We start from the raw sequence: 22,236 nt of genomic DNA on the forward strand, positions 1-22,236 counted from the left end.
CTGTATTGATCTATTAGCAATATTTCTTTTGAACAGCATACCTGAATAGCTTAGGATTCTTGAGTACTCTGAATACTTACATCTTGCGATATGGAATGCACACCTGTTGATCTTCTTTTTCCCCTTGGCCGTCTCCGGTCCCTGGTACCAGATCTCTTGAATGATGAGTCATCCGATTCCTTCTCCTCCTCTTTAGCTTTCTCCAATTCTGTGGGAGTGATACGAACCATTCATTCACAAACAACTCAGGAACTTCATTTGGATGCCAGTGTCAGCACTCAATCCCCAGCTCCTTTCAGGGAGAACACATGTTGACTGGAGACAAACAGCAAACACCAATGTCACTCATTCCCAGAGACAAACTGTACCTTTTGTGGTGATAGCTGAAAAATGTGTTGCTGGAAAAGTGCAGCAGGTCAGGCAGCATCCAAGGAGCAGGAGAATCGATGTTTCGGGCAAAAGCCTTTCTCCTGATCCTTGGATGCTGCCTGACCTGTTGCGCTTTTCTAGCAACACATTTTTCAGCTCTGATCTCCAGCATCTGCAGTCCTCACTTTCTTTTTTTGTGGTGATAATCAGGATACAGAAAAATAAAGCAAATCCTAGTTACTATATGCCACCCAGAAGTAAAGTAGCACACAACAATGACTAGCAGAATCCTGAGACAAAAATCAGTAATCACATGTGGCGCCAAATCTATACTAGTGCAAATTCAGTAATGACAACCCATACTTGAAGTTAATGGCTTTGGCTCTGGTGCAGATGCATTGGTATTCTCTGGTGATCTGACCCAAATGGCCAGCCTTCATATATGAACCTTGACAGTTACTATCAAATGACTATTCACTATTCATTGGGAAATGCAGATGAATTTGTTAAAACCTAACATCACACCATAGCCTTTTAGTCATACATGTTTTCACAGTTAGTTTTATTCAATTATAGCCAACATGGAAGATGTGGAGATAACTCTACATGCAATCGGGATACAACTGTCTGGATTAGCAAAAAGGTTTTCTCCTGTTTCAGACTGTGTTCACAGATCTGAGAATGTTGGAAGAAAGCAGAGTGTTTTCCTAATATACTATCAATGGCCTTAAGTACTGCAAGACTTTTTGAGCCCTTTTCTGAATTCTCTCTTTCTCTTGCTGCAGCAATGACAATTTGGTGAGGCATTTTGGCATTTTGACATTTTGGACCGGCATCAAGCTCAGAAATTAACACACTTGAGAAGTTTGGAGATACCTTTGTTGTCCAGTGGCTCCACAGCATTGTGGCAGGTGTAGGCAGGAACACTGGAACGATTGGAATCTGTAGAGGAGGTGAGGCCCAGCAGATCTGCTTTTTGTAAGTTGGCTAATCTTGACCGCCAGTTCTTCTCCTGCATTGGGAAAGGAACACTGGGTGATTAATCACTAGCATTTTGAGGCATGACCTGTATTTTACAACACTAAATGCTGAGGAAGGGAAATTAACCAGCACAGAAAAAATACATGTAAGATAAGAAAGGAACAGTGACAGACAAGAGTCAATGTTCTCACAAACTTTGAACAGACAAGAGTGAGTGCATGGGAGAGATGAGGATCAAATTCCTGTGACAAAGATGGATTTAATCAGTTTCTTATAGATGGAAATTAGCTGTTAATGAGAAACTTGTCTGAGATAGGGCTTTGAGAATTCAGTTTTTAATTTATTTTGAACCCATCTGAAAAAAAGAGAGGGATGGGCTTAGCTCACTGTCATTCTCCAAGTGTTTTGCCACTCTTGCAGATCATGGCTGAGCTACACCTGAATCCCAGCTGCAATGATCCATATAACTCTATACTTTCACCTCTCAAAACAATAACACGGATGTGGAAAAACAACAGAAGAGAAAACAATAGACTGAATTACATAACATGGTGTCAGAAATAAAGATCTGTAGGGATGGGCAACACAAGAAGTACAAAGTAGGGACAGAGAAGAAATTTAAATGCTATAGATAAACAAACATCTTTAAAAAATAATTTCCCATTGCAAATCCGGAGTTTATAAACTTAGTAGAGTCATAGATATGTGGACATGGAAACACCCTTCGGTCCAACCTGTCCATGCCGACCAGATATCCCAACCCAATCTAGACCCACCTGCCAGTACCCGGACCATATCCCTCCAAACCCTTCCCATTCATATACCCATCCAAATGCCTCTTAAAAGTTGCAATTGTACTCGCCTCCACCACTTCCTCTGACAGCTCATTCCATACACGTACCACCCTCTGCGTGAAAAATTGCCCCTTAGGTCTCTTTTATATCTTTCCCCTCTCAACCTACACCTATGCCACCTAGTTCTGGACTCCCCAACCCCAGGGAAAAGGCTTTGTCTATTTATCCTATCCATGCCCCTCATAGTTTTGTAAATCTCTACAAAGTCACCTCTCAGCCTCTGACACTCCAGGGAAAACAGCCCCAGCCTGTTCAGCCTCTCCCTATAGCTCAAATCCTCCAACCCTGGCAACATCCTTGTAAATCTTTTCTGAACCCTTTCAAGTTTCACAACATGTTTCCGATAGGAAGGACACCAGAATTGCACGCAATATTCCAACAGTGGCCTAACCAATGTCGTGTACAGCCGCAACATGACCTCCTGACTCCTGTACTCAATACTCTGACCAATAAAGGGAAGCATACCAAACGTCTTCTTCACTATCCCATCTACCTGCGACTCCACTTTCAAGGAGCTATGAACCTGCACTTCAAGGTCTCTTTGTACAGTAAAACTCCCTAGGACCTTGCCATTAAGTGTATAAGTCCTCCTAAGATTTGCATTCCCAAAATGCAGCACCTTGCATTTATCTGAATTAAACTCCATCTGCCACTTCTCAGCCCATTGGCCCATCTGGTCCAGATCCTGTTGTAATCTGAGGTAATCCTCTTCACTGTCCACTACACCTCCAATTGTGGTGTCATCTGCCAACTTACTAACTGTACCTCTTATGCTCGCATCCAAATCGTTTATGTAAATGAGAAAAAGTAGAGGACCCAGCACCAATCCTTGTGACACTCCACTGGTCACAGGCCTCCAGTCTGAAAAACAATCCTCCACCACCAGCCTCTGTCTTCTACCTTTGAGCCAGTTCTGTATCCAAATCATAAATCATTACAAAATAAATAATGAAACATTGGCAATAACTTGCATTAATCTAAGGTGTTGATTGTGAAATATCCCTCGGTCCTTCACTGGGGAATTATGAAAGAACATTTCACATCAAGCTACATAGCAAAATAGGTACGAGGCAGATTTTAAGGTATAGCTTAAGGAAGAAAGAGAAGTTCAGAGTTAAAGGAGATAATTCTTGAGCTTCGGGTTAAGGTAGCTGAAAACATGGGCACCAAAAATGGAGCAATTTAATTCAAGGATGCTCAAAGAGCTAAAATTGGGAGGTCAGATACCTCAGTGTGCTGTGGGGCCAGAGAAAGTGGTCAATAACGGGCAAGGATAACAATTTGATACCAGAGACATTGCCAGACAGAAGCTAATTAGGCCAGTAAGTACAGTGACGATAGGATTTAAGTGAATGTAGTTCAGACCGTTATGAAATACTGACGTCTATAGCAATGAAGGAGGTTTTAGGAGAATTTTAGCAGCATGTACAGCCATCTGACAGCAATTGATCTTACCTCATCTTGACTGGTCCTACTATATCTATATTTGGATGCTGCATCTTTTGCTTCTGCTTCCTTCTCTTCCTTTTCTTTTTCTTTGTCTTTCTCCTGCTCTGCAGTTTTCTTGTCACGCCGCAATCCAATTGTTTTTTCAGCCTCTTGCAGGTCTGTCAGTGTCACACCCTGTACCACAGAAATCGGGAATAAAGAAGAGCTACTTGATACGGCACAGCAAGATATGTATCGAGAAGGACTTTGACACTGTCTGTGAAATGCTATCGTGCTGTTGAAGTGAGATTGAACACATACAGCCATCTGCATCTGCCATAAGGCTCAAAGGGCAACCGAAAACATCTGAAGGCAATGTTATTCCAACACTTCTTCAGGTGTAAAAAAATAACCTTTTATTTTAGTGATATCAATAGCTGGCGAGACTCAGCAGGTCTGGCAGCATCTGTGGGGGATGTTGAATGTGTTCCGATGAAGAGTAATCTGACTCAAATGTTAACTCTGCTTCCTCCCCATGGATGTTGTTTCAGATCCAGAGTTATTTGTTTTTCGTTTTGTTAAATATCCTGCTTTTTGGCAACCAAATGGCATTTTAAAAATTGCTGGATCTGTCACTGAATATCAGGACAACAGGAGTTGGGGAGTAAGGAAGTGGAAACTTTACCAGTGCTGGAAAATGTGAACCGTCTCATGCTCACCTGCGTTGATCTGCGAGATTGGCGGGCGTGTCGCGAGCGTGCCTTTCTTTGTGCTTCAGCTTCCTCATCACGGACTGGAGTGAGGTAGGATCTGGAAACAGTAAAACATGGCATAACACTAATCACTCCAAGGCCGACACTGCAATGTTCACAAGAACACCACCCCCAGGGAGAGAAGCCACAGCCTTGAAATTATCATACCTGATTTGAAACATTAACTCAGTCTCTCTCTCTCTCACAGATGCAATCAGATCTACTGAGGTTTTCCAGCAGTATGTGTTTGATTCAGATTCTAGCATGTGCAATGTGTGCCTTTATTCATATAATATCTCCCTATCTATTTTCCTGCTCATTCATATGTCATTCCTGATGAAGGGTTTATGTCTGAAACATCGATTCTCCGGCTTCTCAGATATTGCCTGACCTGCTGTGCTTTCCCAGCAACACACTCTATATGTCTCTCTCACACACCACACACGCATGAACCATACGTTGCAAAAAATGAGATCAAAAATGTTAAACATCCCTTGGTCTGTCAGTCGCCAAGGAGAGGCAAAGGGCACAGAACTATTGCAGTGGGTTGCACTCTTCCTACGCATGACGCACTATTTCATGGGCTAGGAACTCCAAACAGAAACTTGACAGCATTTAAATAGAATCCACAATTATTTACTTGGGATTCTACCCAGGCAAAAGCCAATGATGGTGGTAGCAAGAACTGCCTTTCAAATCGGAGCATTTGAGACAGCGTTCCAGTGGCTCGCAACTTCTTGGATTACTGGCCAACATTCCACAGACCAGTGATATGCCACTGTGGGTCTATAAGCTCAAAATCTCACCTCAATGTGTATTCTTGCAGGTCTGTAACTGGGAAATACTTCACTGTTGCTTCACTGTCACTGCATTAAACTTTTGGAACTCCCTCCCTAACTGTACTGTGGGTGTACCTATGGCAATTCAGGAACAGTTTGGGAAGGCAGCTCCTTACATCCTCAAGAGGAATAATAGGTGGGCAAGAAATGCTGTCCCAGCTAGCAAAGCCCACATCCCAAAAAGGAACAAAAATAACTTGGTAACTGGTACCTGCGTCTCTCACGGGTTTCTGTGCCAGAGCCATTGCTTTGTGTGGTCGGATTACTTTCTTTGTCTGTTCCATGTCCAACTTGGTTTCGAGTCATGGAGCTGAGGGTACAAAGGAACAAAGTAAGGCATATGAATGAATCTTTTCCTGCACCATGTACACGGTGCCACTCCAACTCTAATCAAATGTCCGTGACACACCAGTATGATCTGCTCAATATCATATACTGAACAAACTTGACAAAGCGTTCACATCTCATTTTAAATTGCAGTATTAACTGTAAGTAAAGCTCCAAGCTGCAAATCTAATTTTGCCTTCCTGCTGGCTCAGTCTTAAATTGTGCAGTACCTTTACATGCCGACCATAACTTATGGCCTCCATTTGAACCTTCCACAACATTGAACATTCTGCCTTAACAAATTTTATTGATTGACTTTATTTTCAAATGAATCACCTGAAAAGTACCTTTTTTTTAAGAAAAACAATATGGAAGAAATATGGCAGCAATGTTTACAGCCTCAAAATCTCAGAACACCAGGCACTTTTTTCAGCCAAAATTCTAATTTCAAATATCTTTGCCTCCCATCTCTGTAATTGCCCAAAGGTAATTACAAAATATACATTACAAAGTCCTACCCATATCCCTTGTTTTGCTGGCTCCTATAATTTATTATCATGGCCTCTAGTTCTTTAGTTCTTTGAGTGATCACATAATTTTTGCATGAATTACCTCACCAGGAGATACATTCCATGCTTGATCAATTGATGCCTCAAGAACTTCTCATACTCATTCTGAATTTACCTATTAACAGTTTGATCCAACAGTTCCTTTGTAGCCCTATCATTCTTTGGTTTGTGACAGCATTCCAGATTAAATCAATTCCACTCATTTTATTCAAATATTTCACTGAGGTTCCCTATTGCTGCTAGTCTTCTATTCATAATCCTGATGCAATGATTAGAAGTGAATAGTATGTTTCAGAAAAGAGCTGGCACTATTTATACAGCCAAGATGCACGATATACACTCTGTCCATTTGCTGTTGCAACTGCAACATTATACATTGTACTGATGGTTTCTTAATTAATCCAGTGTCATTACAATTCTTTCCTATTCTTTGTGCTGTACTACTCAATTTAACAATAACTTATTCTTTCAGTCTGTTGCTTCCTTAACAATTATTTTACATTCGTTTACATTGCACTCCAACTGCTTTCTCCTGTTCCCCAGTACATAACAAGATTTCAAACACTTCTGAATTTAGCGATCATTGGCCGTTAATTACTCAGCGTCCTCAAAAATCACTGACATTGCATGTCAGCAGCCCAGAAACACAAATGCCACAAAGGATGGTGATGGATTCTTCCCATTAATATTGTGCCATGACCAGACAGAAAAAGTTGCAAACAAAAACAACAGGATAGTTGTAACACCAAAAACTTGCACTTATAAAGTATTTTTAACTTAATATAATGTTCTAAGATGTTTCACAGGAATGTTACGAGACTAATTTGACACGATACCACTTGAGGTAAAAGTAGGAAAAATGGCCAAAAACTGTGTTAATGAGGAACGGTTTGAAGAATTTCTTAAAAGGAACAGAAAGAGAAGTAGAGAGATTTAAGGAGAGAATTTCACAGTTCAGACTGTGGGGTTACATGAGGGATGCAAAAGAGGTTAAAGTCAAGGAAGGTAGATACTGAAGGATTAAGAGTCTGGACGAGATTACATGAATAGTGAAGGGTGAGACCACAGAGATTTGAAAGCAAAGTTGAGAACTTTGAAACACCGATGCTGCTTGACCAGAAGTCGACGTAGTTTAGCGAGCACATGAGTAAAGTGTGGAAAGGACTTGGTGTGAATAAGAAAACTGACTGCAGATTTTTGAAATGACCTTAATTTTCTGGAAGGTTTAATGTAGGAGGGCTGGATAGAAGGGCAGAGTAGTGGAGTGTGGAGATAACAAGGACATAGTTGAGGGTTTCGGTAGTAGATGGGGAAGTTAAAGAACAAACATAAGAAACAGGGAAAGGAATATGTCATTTAGTCCCTCATTCCTGCTCCACTACACGATAAGATTCTGGCTCATTCTTGTTCAAATGGGACTGTCTGTTCTTTGTATTTTGGCAGTTAGACACACCATTGTTCTACCATTCTCACATTCCGAACACAATCTGCACAGCCTCTCTCCCCAGCACTCCAGCCCCCTCGTCCTCCTCCAACTATTGCATAAATGCTGTCTCTCACCCTCTCACTTCAGCTCTGATGGCAAGTCGTCTAGATTCGAAATGTTAGCTTGCTCTCTTCTCCACGGATGCTGCCTGATGTGCTGTGATTTCCAGCATTTCCTGTTTTTGGCACAGATTCCAGCAGCTGCAGTAATTTGCTCTTCCAAGATTCTAGCTGACCTCAACTTGGCCTAAGTTGCACTTTCCTACCTGTACTTCATAATACTCGGTTCCCTAAACTTAAAAAAACTAGCGATCAAAGCCTTCAATACATACAAGAACTCAACCTCCACTACTCTTGGGAATAGAGAATTACAGATATTTATAATTCTCCGACCAAATTCCTACTCATCTTCAAATTATGTAAGATCCCTTTTAACTATGCTGCTTAGTTTTCACTCCTTCACAAGAAGAAACAGTCTGTCAGCATCCACCTCACCAAGGAGGTGGCACGGTGGCTCAGTGGTTAGTACTGCTGCCTCACAGCGCCAGGGACCCGGCATTTGATTCCCGCCTCAGGCAACTGTCTGTGTGGAATTTGCACTCGCTCCCTGCATCTGCGTGGATTTCGTCTGGGTGCTCTGGTTTCCTCCCACAGTCCAAAGATGTGCAGTTTAGATGAATTGGCCATGCTAAATTGTCCATATTGTTAAAGGGAGTGTGTAGGTTAGGTGCATTCATCTGGTAAATGTAGAGTAGTAGGGGAATGGGTGTGGGTGGGTTACTCTCGGAGGGTCAGTGTGGACTTGTTGGGCCGAAGGGCCTGTTTCCACATTGTAGGGGTTCTGTGATTTCCCTCTCAGAATCTTATATGTCAATAAAATCACCTTTCATTCTTCTAAATGAAGATGGACAGATTTGTTCAAAATCACTGATACTTCCTCATTTCTATTATTAGTGTCAATGTTTATTTGAGCAACTCGCTTTTTCATACATCTGTTCTGAGGAAGGGTCCCTTGTCCCAAAATGTTAATCAATTTCTCTCCACAGATGCTGCCAGACTGACTGAGCTTCTCCAGCAATTTCTGTTTCAATCTCTTTTTAATATAAATTATAGAAGCTGTTTCTGTCTATTCTTGAACACCTTTTCTAGTTTACTCTCCTACACCATCTTTGTTACTTTATTTAAGGCACCTGTTGCTGGTTTTTAAAATTTTCCCACTCTTCTGACTTACTACTAATCTTGAATATACCTTTTTGACTTTCCCCATTGGCCACAGATGCTTCATTCTTTTGTTGAGTCTTTGTTTCTCAATGGAAAATATTTACGTTGTGAATTCTAAAATATCCTCTTTAATACCAGCCACTGCTTATTGACCATATTAATCTATTTCTCAAGTATATTTTAACTAATTCTGTCTTCATAAACATAATTAAAAATAATTACAATCATTAATTAAAAGCTTTAGACCCAAGTTTCCAACTCGCAAAGTGATAATCTAATACTTTGATTAACCTTTCCCAGATGATCATTTTGCATGGAGTTCATTATGAAACATTAAGCAACTTATTCATATCGGTTTGACTGCATATTATTCTAGGAAACTGTCTCAAATATAGACTATAAGATCAACTTTTAGGTTAACTTTACTGAATTGATTTCTCCAATCTGTGAGAATGTCAGTAATCCATAACTTTTGTATTGTCTTTTTTACAGGTCTCTATTTCTTGATTTATAGTGCATCCATTCCATTTACTGCTCTGTAGAATATTCCCTCACTATTTCTTATCCCCAAATAAACTAATTCTACATCTCAATCTCTCAGAGCAAATTAATTTCTCACCAGTGAACAGATTCATCCTAATTAACAAAGCTACCCCATTTCCTGTTCCTTTATGTCTTTCCTCGTGAAATGTCAAATATCCTTGAATATTCACTTCCCAGTCTTGGTCACCTGGCAATCATGTCCTTTCTTCCTATTTGTACCATCATCTTGTTATTATGAGTGTTGTGTTCTTTAATTTTGCCCTTTGAACATTTTTCTTACTCTGACCTTAGTTGCTGACGCACTTTCACGGATTATACTCTGATCTCTCCTGTCACACTTTAGTTATGATTACTTATGTCACTACGCTGCAATATTGCCTTGTCTTTTCTCTTTTTTTTAATAGATATTTTTATTGAAAATTTAACATGTTTTTACAAACTTACAAATAAAAAAAACACAATAGCCAAAATCTATCAAACAAAAAGAGGAGATACAGAGGAAAAAAAAAGAAAAAGACAAAACTCAACTAACTACTAATCTAATCTATAACTAACCAGAGTGTATGATCAAATATCTTACATTACTCAAGAGAAAAAAAAAGGATAACATAATAATTAAATAGTGAAGGCATGCTCGGAATGAATTAACATCAAATCATAATAAAACCCGTATTAATGCGGAATTCCTCCTCCAAGGGGCCCTGGTCCAGCCAGAACCGCTACCTCAACTAGATGAAAGTTTTTGACAAAATGGCTGAAATATCTGTACCTATGTAATTCAAGAAGGGCTGCCATATTTTATAGAATAATTCAGTTTTTTGATGCACCATATTTGTAAGGAAGTCCAGGGGAATACATTCCATGATCAATCTGTGCCAATTCAGAAGTCCTGGAGGGCCCTCAGCCACCCAGTTCACTAAGATATTTTTTCTTGCACCAAAGGAGAGAATGGAAAATAATTTCCTCCTGTGTACATCCAGAGAAGGTAAACTCGAGAAGCCCAGGAGAAGAGATACTGAATCCGCTCTAATTTCTGTTCCCAAGATTTCTGTCAAGGCATTTGCTACTTTGGTCCAGTATTTGTGGATCTTATGGCATGTCCATAAGTAGTGTGTAAGAGTGCCTACCTCTGTTTTGCATTTGGGACATACTGGAGATGCTCCTGGCCTAAATTTTGCCAATCGTTCCGGTGCTACATGAGCCCTATGGAGTATCTTTAACTGAATGGTCTGGGTTGTTACAAATGGAGATTTTTCTGGCATTTTCTCAGGTGTCATCCTACATTTCTATAGAAATTTCTAGCCCCAATTCCTGATCCCATGTTCTAAGTAGATGGTCCATTTCTTCCGACACTTCATTATGTAATAAATGATAAAGAGTGCTGACCGAGGGTACACCCATTGGCCACAACACTCTACGTTCTTGATCAGATTTATAAAGGCTATCTAATAGCGTAGTCTTCTTCTGTATGCAGTCTCAAATTTGGAAGTATCGAAAGATGTCTCTATTAGGTAGTCCAAATTTCTGATGCAGCTCTTCAAAAGACATCAGGGCCCCCTCCGCAAACAGATCCCCTAAGCAGGAGATCCCCCTGGACCTCCAGAATTTGAATGTGGCATCAATGAGCCCTGGTTGAAAACCCCATGCCCCCACTATAGGAGTATAGGGGGATGTTTTATGTGAATTACCCTTGTTTTACTGCATTATATTCCAGGCTTAAATTGTGTTTAATCCTATAGGGTTTTTACAGTGGTCCATAATGATTTTCATCTTATTTAAAAATAAGAGGTTAATAAGAGGGCACTTTACTTGAGAAGCCTCGATATCCAGCCAGATTGATTGCGGGTCAGAAGACCCAATCGGCTATGTAGCTTAATAGTGAACTCAGCTGATACTTCCTGAAGTCTGGAAAATCCAGCCCTCCCCTTGCCTGTGGAAGCTGTGGCTTCCTTAACTTAATGAGGGGCCGTCTATGATTCCAGATGAAAGAACCAAGCCAACTATACAATTTGCGCAGTGCTGGCCTTGGCAACATCACTGGGAGCATTCTCATCGGGTATAAGAGATGGGCAAGACATTCATTTTAATTTGAGCTATTCTACCTTGCCAGGAAATTGGAAGATCTCCCCAACGTTGAAGGTCCTGCCTTATCCTTTCCAGTAGATACACAAAATTGACCTTGTATAGCTGGCCAAATACTGGGGTGATAAAAATGCCTAAATATCAGAAACCCTCTAGAGACCACCAAAGGGAAAGTGAGATCCATCCAATAAGTGGGACATACTAGCGAGGCCATCCATTAACATGATTTTGAAAAACTAATTTTGTAGCCTAAGAATGCACTAATTATATTAATAACTTGGATTAAACGAGGCATGGACATCAGAGGATCACTAAGAAAAAGGAGAACATCATCTGCATAAAGGGTAATTTTATATTTACTTGTACCAACCCTCGGGGCCGTTATATTAGAATCAGCCCGTATAAGCTTCAGCTAGTGGCTCAATTATCAGCGTGAATAGCAACGGTGAGAGAGGACATCCCTGACAGCAGCCCCTACCCACACTGAAGCTATCAGAGCCTAATCCATTGGTGATCACAACTGCTTTGGGATCATTACACAATGTTGAGATCCATTTAGCAAATACCTTTCCAACGCTAAACCTTTCCAATGTATAGAACAGGTATGACCATTCAACCCAGTCGAATGCCTTCTCCGCATCCAATGAGACCACTATTCCCAGTATTTTTTCCTGATGACAGACTTGAATCACATTCAAAACCTTTCTAATATTATTAGATGATCTACGGCCTTTGATAAAACCCGTCTAATCCTCTTTTATGATATATGGCAACACCGTCTCCAGCCTCAATGCTCATGTTTTAGAAAGAATTTTAAAATCTACATTTAGCAAGGACATTGGTCTGTATGATGCGCAATCTTCTGGGTCCTTTCCTTTTTTTGAGAATAAGGGAGATATTCTCCTCTTCCAGCAAAGGCGGGAGGCAGCCCTGACTATATATGAGTAATTGTACATGTCCATAAGTGGACCAGCTAATATTCCTGTAAACACTTTGTAGAATTCAACCTGAAATCCATCTGGGCCAGGTGCCTTACCATTCCGAAGCTGCCTGATTGCGTCAAGTATTTCCTGGTTTGTTAGGGGAGCAGTCAGGACCGATATCTGTTCCCAAGTTAAGTCCAGAAAGGCCAGGCTTTTAAAATAGAACTGCATCCTCCTGGCTCTATCTTTACAACAGCGATTTATACAAATCAGAATAAAACTTTCTGAAGACTGTGTTGATCCTGTTATGATCATGAGTCAGAGTACTAGCACTTTCCCTGATGGACTTGATAACTTGAGGGGCCTTTTTTTTGCCTTGTGAGAAATGCTAAGTATCTACAAGGTTTATCGCCAAATTCATATAATCTTTGCTTTGCAAATAATATTTCCGTCTTTGCTGTTTGGGTAAGCGCGGTATTCAGGGCTGTCATAAAGGGCCGTAATCCTTTGTAATTTAGCAATAGAAGGTCTATCAACATACGCTGTTTCAGCTGCTTTTAAGCAAGCCTCAAGTAGACGCTATTGTTCTTCCTTTAGTTTTTTCTGGGTTGCTGAATATAAAATGATCAGAACTCGCGCATAAGCCTTAATGGTCTCCCATATCACTGACGGGTTACTAGCCGTACCTGAATTAATTTCCAAAAAAGTTTTAAATTCTTGAGAAAAATATTTTACAAATTTACTATCCTTCATTAAGAAGGAATCCGTACACCAATGTCGGGGGGGGGGGGGGTTGCCTCATTGATTTCCACATACACAGTAGTGTGATCAGAACTTATTACATTTCCTATTTTGCAGGATGATATGGAATTCAGAAAGGTTGAGGGAGCAAAAAACATATCGATTCTAGTGTGACATTTATGTGGATTAGAGTAAAAAGAGAAATCTCTGTCTTGTGGGTGAAGGTACCTCCACACATCTACTAATCCTAATTCTTTATTCAAATCTGCCAATTGTCTGGATCTGGGGGATACACCCGCAGTACTCTTGGGTATCCTGTCTATCTCCGGGTCCATAATGCAATTAAAGTCTCCCATTATAATTGTATGACGAGCCCCGAGAGCCATCGGTTCGGAGAAGACTTCCATTATAAATTTGAAAGGATGTGCCGGGGGACAATACAGATTTAAAATCCCATATTCCTCTCCATTTAAGAACTTTAATCAGTATATATTGTGCAGATTCATCTTTATCTGACTTAGGATTTTGAAAGGGAGATTCTTCCGAATAAGAATGAAAAACCCCTAATTTTTTTGAGCTGAAAAAAGAGGGCCTGATCAAATCCACCCTGTTGTAATTCCAAGTGTTCTTTATCCAATAAATGCGTCTCCTGTAGGAGAGCTATATCAACCCTTTCTTTTTTGAGATTTGATAGTATTTTCTTCCTTTTGACTGGCAAATTACTCCCCTTGACATTCCAGGTGCACCATTTAATAGAATGACTAACCATAATCATCCAGGCAAGTCCAAGACCCCCCGGGAGGAGAAACCCCATCCAAAACTTCCTGAGCATACACCACAGAAAATTCACAAAAATAGAGATTCTTTATTACACTCACACCAGTACAATAAAAAACCATATCTAAATAGAAAAAATATAAAACATATTTAAATAGAGATTTTCCCCTTGTATCCAGGGGGCATCACCTCCTTTCCAAAAACCCATCATATCCTCTCCCAACCCTCAACCCAGGCATCCCATAATAAAATAAAGAAAATTCAAGTGTACTATAAAGCTAAAGATAACAGTGAGTACCCTACCCCCTGCCCCATCCACACCTAGATATATTTGGTAATGTTAATACCACGTATAAACTTATAAACTATAAAATGACAATCTCAGTGGGTAATAATTAAGTATAGTAACACAAAATAATAGGGGGAAACAACCCCGCTCTAAAAGAAAGAGATAAGGTAAGACAAGGCAGACACTTCTCCTCACCTGAATCAACTAGACCACCTGGCCTATATATATATATATATATATATAAAACAAAAAGGAAAATCGCAAAGTGGAAAACAAATAAGCCTCCCTCCCTATCCCCCAGAGATAATATTAAACATTAAAAGCAATAAGAGAAGAAAAAAAAAAGAGTAAACCGGGGAAGGGGGAGGGAGAGAACAACATCACTCACCACACGAATTAACTCTTACAATTTATTTGAGAGAGTCCAAAAATTCCTTAGCCTTCTCCGGTGATCCGAAGTTTTAGATGGACCCTTCGTGGCTAAAACGTAGCATTGCTGGATAGCACAGGGAGTATTGAATGCTTAAATCCCTTAAATGTTTCTTTGTTTCATCAAACGCCCTCCTCTTGCGGACCAAAGCTGGGGAAAAGCCTGAAACAGCATAATCTTGGATCCTTTGTAAGTCATGGCTTGGGGATCTTTCCCGAGATTTCTGAAGGCTTCCAGGAGCATTTGCTTCTCTCTGTAGAACTGCAGCCGAAACAGGACTGGACGGGGGCACTGGTCCGACCCGGGCCTGCGCATTGCAACACGGTGGGCCCATTCTACCCTAACCTGGCCTGATCCAGCCTCCAGCTTCAACATCTGAGGAAGCCACTGCTCCAGAAACACTGCAAGCTGGCCTTCCTCTTCTCATTCAGGAAGGCCCAGCAAACAATTTTTTTTCGACAAACTCAAGAATTGAGATCATCGAGGTGATCTCCTAATGTCCGGACTCGCTGTCCGAGAGTCCGGACCCAACCCACAGCCGATTCTGCAGTAGCCTCAGAGGTTGCGGCCTTTAGCTCTGCCCCTCTGACTTGAAGTTCGATTTTATTCAATATCTTGGTTGTGCTTTTGCAGCGCGACCGTTAACTATTCCCACCTGTTCCTGGACTCTTCGATAAAGGTGTCGATCTTCTCTTCAAGCTTGGAAATCATTGCAACAAGGCTCGCCACCATAGGTAAGTCCTCCGGGGCAGCTGCAGATGCCTCTGCTGCAGCTGGGGAGGGTGGGGGAGAGGTTCCTGTGTGCTGCGAGCATTCTTTCCCTTAGTCATTTTAACAGAGCACCAAACTACTCAAGTTTGGTGTAAAATGACTAGCTGTATTAAATAAAAGTTATTTTAAATGATTTACTAGGTGTGGTGGAGGTGGGCAGCCCACTTTGCCTGAGTCTTGGGCAAAGCACTACAGACTCAGACTTGCTGGGTTGCCGCCATCTTGGATCTCCCCTGTCTTTTCTCTTTAACTTTCTAAATTTTCCCTCACTTGAATTCTTGGTGCTTTGATTTAATTTAAAACCCTCTCGAAAGCTGTATGTATTCAATTTGACAGACACTGATTCAAATGAAGCCAGATCCAACAGAACAACTCCCCTTCACCAGAACTGGTGCAAGAGCCAATGAATTGAAACCTATTTCTTCATCACCAATCTGAGTCATACATTCAACTCTCTGATCTTCTGACAATTTACTCCTGGCCCAGGAAGTAATTTAGAGATTATTCACGTGTGGATCTACTTTTTGAATTTAACCATTAGTTTCTCATACTCCCCTCAGCAGAACCTCTTAACCCCACCTACATCTTTCATAACCATGTGAACAATGACAAATGTATCCTTCACCCCTTCAACTTCAATTTCTCACTAGACTTGATAAATTGTCCTTAAACCTTAACAGGGGCCAGGCAACACAATCATCGGGACTCTCAGTTGAGGAGAAAAGTATTTATTCTCTGGACTATGCTGTCTCCTTTTCACTAGCCCACTTGACTGGTCGTCAGCAGCACAGGATTGTGGTCAGTTTGTTCATCCCCCTGGCTTTCACCCACTCAAGCTGCAAATTAACCTCTGGATAATTGAAAGATGTGAGGCTCCTCCTGTGTTACCTTCTGGATCCTCATCCTCACTTTTAGTCACACTTTCCTGTCCCTGACTGTGAACCATATCTGAGGTATCTAACTTAAGAGGTGCAACTACCTCCTGGAACAAAGCTTTCAGGTATCTTTTCACTTGCACTTTAATGTCTGAGCTCATTACCCAGCTCAGCAACTCTGAGCTGAAGTTTCTCAAACTCTAAATATTTACTGCAGATGTGGTTATTGTTGATAACATGTGATTCTAAGTCACTTTGTTGCGGTGGAAATAGAAGATCATAGCGATGACCCACACCTGATCAGAAACTCATCTCAGGGACAAACATGATAGCAAACAGTCTTGCACAAACTCAGTCCTTTGTTAGGCAAAGAGGTGGAGCTGGAGACCAGGAAATGAAGTGGGCAATGTGTGGAAAAAACAATGACTTAGGTCTTACCAATAAGGAGGAATTTCTCAAAACAATAAGACAATAACATCGTAAAAGATTTGAGTTTTTTTGTGGAAGGCGAGCAAGAGGTAGGTGGAGAAAAGATTGATGTAAAAAGTGAGGTCTGCAGATGCTGGAGATCAGAGCTGAAAATGTGTTGCTGGTTAAAGCACAGCAGGTCAGGCAGCATCCAAGGAACAGGAAATTCGACGTTTCGGGCCAGAGCTCTTCATCAGGAATGAGGAGAGGGTGCCAGGCAGGCTAAGATAAAAGGTAAGGAGGAGGGACTTGGGGGAGGGGCGATGGAGATGTGATAGGTGGAAGGAGGTCAAGGTGAGGGTGATAGGCCGGAGAGGGGTGGGGGCGGAGAGGTCAGGAAGAAGATTGCAGGTTAGGAGGGCGGTGCTGAGTTCGAGGGAATCGACTGAGACAAGGTGGGGGGAGGGGAAATGAGGAAACTGGAGAAATCTGAGTTCAAAAGATTGGAGAAAAGATTGGTGCAAATTTTCAGTGCTTGCTATACACATCAGTGTTAACTCTGATAGAAACAATAATCAAACACAGAACAAAAGTGAGGAAGCTTTGCAGGAGTAATGTAGACATTCTTCCAGGGGTCACATGAAGCATGGCTAACAGACAGCAAAAGGGGAAAGGTTGACGTTAACATACTGATGAGTCAATCTTACCGGCTTGTGTCACTGGTGGCTGTAGATGCTGCCGAGGAACCCATGGTCAGGGCCCGGCTATTGGCAGGGTTGGTGGAAAAACCTGAGCTTGAAACAGTGGTGACAGAACCAGGGGCTGAACTGCTGACAAGACTTTCCTGTCTCCTCCCAAAGGATGAGCTGTATGAGAAGTAAATGATGGGAAGAGGATTCTCTTAGAAAGAGAAAAATCAGACAGGGAGCACACATCAGATATTCAATAATGAACCATCAATTAAACTCACTGGGAAAGTAGAAAAAGGTTGACTGGAACAACTGATTAGACACTACACTTTCATCTGTGGGGTCTGAGCTCAAATCCAACTGAAACTGGCAGGAGCTTGATAGAAAACAATGTACCAATTACTTGTCCTACTTGAATTTCTTAGTCAAGTTTAATCTTGGGCTCCAGTCTCCTCAACTTGCGAGTTTACCACATGGATGAAGGTTGTGAAATCAATGTTCCCATTCTCTCTCTCACATTTACCTCTTATCCTACTCATCTTGTGATCTCTCGATTGTAAAGGGATTTGCTTGTGTTTTTTTTTTAAAATCCTTCAGGTCATAGCTGAAAAGTAGGAGCTTTCAAGGTGCAGTATGTGTCACAAAACAACATCTAGATATTCCTACAATTCCAATAGCTCATATTGTACAAAGAAACAGATTAAATTATTTAACTATTATCTCCTTATCAAGTTTTAAAATAACCCACTAGGTTCTGAGCTACAGCCTAAAGTAAAAGCAAAAAAGTATTCCAATTGATGGAGAACATTAACTCAGTTTCTCCCTCCACAGCTACTACTGAATCTTTTTTATTTCTGAGCTAAGGTCCGAGTTTAAGGCTAGGAATATTACTGTTTTGGGTAAAAAGTGAGGTCTGCAGATGCTGGAGATCACAGTTGAAAATGTGTTGCTGGTTAAAGCACAGCAGGTTAGGAGCATCCAAGGAATAGGAAATTCGACGTTTCGGGCATAAGCCCTTCATCAGGAATAAGGAGATGGTGCCAGGCAGGCTAAGATAAAAGGTAGGGAGGAGGGACTTGGGGGAGGGGCGATGGAGATGTGATAGGTGGAAGGAGGTCAAGGTGAGGGTGATAGGCCGGAGTGGGGTGGGGGCGGAGAGGTCAGGAAGAAGATTGCAGGTTAGGAGGGCGGTGCTGAGTTGAGGGAACCTTGTGGTTGGAGGGTTCCCAGGCGGAAGATGAGGCGTTCTTCCTCCAACCGTCGTTTTGTTATGTTTTGCCGGTGGAGGAGTCCAAGGACCTGCATGTCCTCGGTGGAATGGGAGGGAGAGTTAAAGTGTTGAGCCACGGGGTGGTTGGGTTGGTTGGTCCGGGCGTCCCTGAGGTGTTCTCTGAAGCGTTCCGCAAGTAAGCGGCCCGTCTCCCCAATGTAGAGGAGGCCACATCGGGTGCAGCGGATGCAATAGATGGATGTGTGTGGAGGTAAGGTGAACTTGTGGCGGATATGGAAGGATCCCTTGGGGCCTTGGAGGGAAGTGAGGGAGGAGGTGTGGGCGCAAGTTTTACATTTCCTGCGGTTGCAGGGGAAGGTGCCGGGAGTGGAGGTTGGGTTGGTGGGGGGTGTGGACCTGACGAGGGAGTCACGAAGGGAGTGGTCTTTGCGGAACGCTGATAGGGGAGGGGAGGGAAATATATCCCTGGTGGTGGGGTCCGTTTGGAGGTGGCGGAAATGACGGCGGATGATACGTTGTATACGGAGGTTGGTGGGGTGGTAGGTGAGAACCAGTGGGGTTCTGTCTTGGTGGCGGTTGGAGGAGCGGGGCTCAAGGGCGGAGGAGTGGGAAGTGGAGGAGATGCGGTGGAGGGCATCGTCGATCACGTTTGGGGGCAATCTGCAGTCCTTGAAGAAGGAGGCCTTCTGGGCTGTGCGGTGTTGGAACTGGTCCTCCTGGGAGCAGATGCAGCGGAGACGAAGGAATTGGTAATATGGGATGGAGTTTTTACAGGGGGCAGGGTGGGAGGAGGTGTAGTCCAGATAGCTGTGGGAGTCAGTCGGTTTATAGTAGATGTCTGTGTTGAGTCGGTCGCCTGAGATAGAAATGGAAAGGTCTAGGAAGGGGAGGGAAGAGTCTGAGACAGTCCAGGTGAATTTGAGGTCAGGATGGAAGGTGTTAGTAAAGTTGATGAACTGTTCAACCTCCTCATGGGAGCACGAGGCAGCGCCGATATAGTCATCGATGTAGCGGAGGAAAAGGTGGGGGGTGGTGCCAGTGTAGTTGCGGAAGATGGACTGTTCCACATATCCTACGAAGAGAATATTGCTGTTTTCCTGACTTCAGCTAATGTGTACTATCCAGTAGATATGATTTTTGTCTAACCATCGAATCATAAGCGTAATGATGATCCCACAATGAGGGTGACTTCCTCTTCTCATAAGTATTGATTCATTTTGGCACACTGCGTCAAAAAAGATCTGACCAGAAATTTAAACTATAGCTAATTTCAGTAGCATGTCCTGTTGGCAATGTGGTAGTTCATTTTCTAACACAGTACAAAATGTGGACAGAAACCAAAGTGACAAGTACCTTTTAAATATGATGATGTTGGTAGAAGCAGAGTCAGAGTTAGTAACATTATGGTTTGAAGCCACACTTGACAGGGTTCTGGAACGAGCTGTGAAGTCTTGTGCACTATAACTGCGGCCTATTGTTCTCAGGAAGAAGTGACTAGTGAAGCGGCAGAAGAGTGTACATACATGCAGGAAGAGAACAGCATCATAAGTACATGATCTCACAAGTTGTATGCATGGATTTAGACAGATCACAAGAACAGAAGCACAAGCCTGTGATACGTGGACTGACAGGCAGAGAATACACAGGTCTATCAGTACGCACACAAATTGAATACTGAAGCACTAGGTCTGGCAAGTTCCATATAATCAGATGCCCAGAAAAGCCATGCTATACATGCAAAGACCACTTTGCTCAGTAAAAGAAAAATAGCATATATTCAGAAATTTTACAAGACAGGCTGTTATGGAATGACTGGCATATACATCAAACGCACAGGCTCACACAGAAACAAGTTAAATTGTAATAAAAAGAATAACACCATCAATACAGAGTAAAGAGATGATCACTGAATGAGACTGGTAAATTACAATCAAACACATTAGTTTTGAATCTACTATACAATACGATAAAGAACTCTGAGAAAGAACATGGTAATGAGACATAACAAGATGTGAATGGCTCAAGTATGTTCCAGAATAGCCTGTATTCAACCAGAGGGAAGTACAGGCAAGTCAGCAACATGGGGCAGGCACCTATCAGGTAACTGCTCCTGAAGAACATGCAACATCAGACCAGCTATTTGGAAAAACAGTGCGAGATGCTTTTGTCCAAAATACACCTCAGCAGAAACAGCAACTTCCAACTTCAGAGAATTGTCACCAAGGCATTAAAACATCAATGACAGGAAGACGTAATGTGGACATTCACATCACAGCCAATATCCATCAATATACTGACTGCTTTGTTTTCAACATGATACTGTCACTGTTTTGGTTACACAAAAACAAACAACTCAACTGATAAATAAACATAAAACAGACTAATAGGGTATTGTTAGGAAAAATATATAATTTTACGTTCAATTTATTTTTCCCATTTTGTGGGTTAAGAAGGGAGAGACATGGTTTTAGTTTCATTTAAAATGTTGTCCCTGCAATCTTGCTGCTGATAATTCTGGGGACCAATTTGTTTATATGCATTTTTAAATTTTCAAACCTTGAAGTGAAGAGATGGAGGTTAGCAGTTGGATGGAATAAAAGGTAAGAACAAAAAAAAAGACTGTGCTATTGTCTAGTGGCAGAGGTTCAGGAACACAGACAGATCCACAAGAGAGTAAGTCAATGTATGTGCATGTGTGCAAGTAGGTGGAGAAACGAGTATTAAACTCTCCAGTAAGACTGGTATAACTAAGTTTTGGGAACTCTTGTGTTTGTGCGGAGTTACAATAATATTAAGTTTAGTTTATAATTTGTTTTAGGCATCTCAGGAAAAGCCATCAGCTGGAGGAAGAAAGTATCTAATGAAGGCATAGGAATTCAGTGGAATGAAACCAGGTATAGTTGTGCCAGGCTGAGAAAGAAATGTTAGTGTGGAGATTGGGTAAATCTCTGTTGGGGCTATGGATTCTGCAAAGGATATTGTTTGGATAAAAGGGATAGTGAGAGTCATAGGGTCACAGAGATGTACAGTACAGAAACAGACCTTTTGGTCCAACTTGTCCATGTCGACTAGATATCCCAACCTAATTTAGTTTCATTTGTTAACACTTGGCCCACATCCCTCTAAACCCTTCCTATTCATATACCCATTCAGATGCCTTTTAAATGTTGTAATTGTACCAGCCTCCACCACTTCCTCTGGCACCCCTTTCCATATATCACCCTCGGCAAGAAAAAGTTGCCCTTTGGGTCCCTTTTAAATTTCTCCCTTCTCTCTGGAACCTATGCCCTCTAGTTCTGGACTCCCCCATTCCAGGGAAAAGACCTAGTCTATTTACCCTGTCTATGCCCCTATGATTTTATAAACATCTTGAAGGTCACCCCTCAGCCTCTGACGCTCCAGGGAAAACAGCGCCAGCCTATTCAGCCTCTCCCAATAGCTCAAATCCTTCAACCCTGGCAACATCCTTGTAAATTCTTTCTGAGCCCTTTCAAGTTTCACAACATCTTTCCGATAGGAGGGAGACCAGAACCACACACAATTTTCCAAAAGTGGCCTAACCAATGCCCTGTGCAACTGTAACATGACCTCCCAACTCCTATAGTTGATGTTCTGATTAATAAAGGAAAACATACCAAATGCCTTCTTCACT

The 22,236-nt window shown here is 41.8% G+C and overlaps 1 protein-coding gene across 5 annotated transcripts in view; it reads right to left on the reverse strand.

The window, feature by feature from the left end:
• Nucleotides 1–22,236, reverse strand: part of zmp:0000001167 (protein phosphatase 1 regulatory subunit 12A) — a 154,528-nt gene that overhangs the window by 21,051 nt on the left and 111,241 nt on the right. For 3 of the 5 annotated variants that reach the window (XM_060838777.1, XM_060838778.1, XM_060838776.1), the window contains exons 13-19: nt 19,938–20,078; nt 17,372–17,530; nt 5,435–5,533; nt 4,352–4,442; nt 3,660–3,827; nt 1,246–1,381; nt 81–208 (exon numbers count right to left, since the gene is read on the reverse strand). In XM_060838777.1, the coding sequence (XP_060694760.1) occupies nt 81–208; nt 1,246–1,381; nt 3,660–3,827; nt 4,352–4,442; nt 5,435–5,533; nt 17,372–17,530; nt 19,938–20,078 (922 nt within the window). The remainder of the gene's footprint in view (nt 1–80; nt 209–1,245; nt 1,382–3,659; nt 3,828–4,351; nt 4,443–5,434; nt 5,534–17,371; nt 17,531–19,937; nt 20,079–22,236) is intronic. The other 2 variants (XM_060838779.1, XM_060838780.1) reach the window with 2 other exon arrangements.

Source organism: Hemiscyllium ocellatum, chromosome 18, assembly GCF_020745735.1.
Source record: "Hemiscyllium ocellatum isolate sHemOce1 chromosome 18, sHemOce1.pat.X.cur, whole genome shotgun sequence".
Taxonomy (NCBI): Eukaryota; Metazoa; Chordata; class Chondrichthyes; order Orectolobiformes; family Hemiscylliidae; genus Hemiscyllium; species Hemiscyllium ocellatum.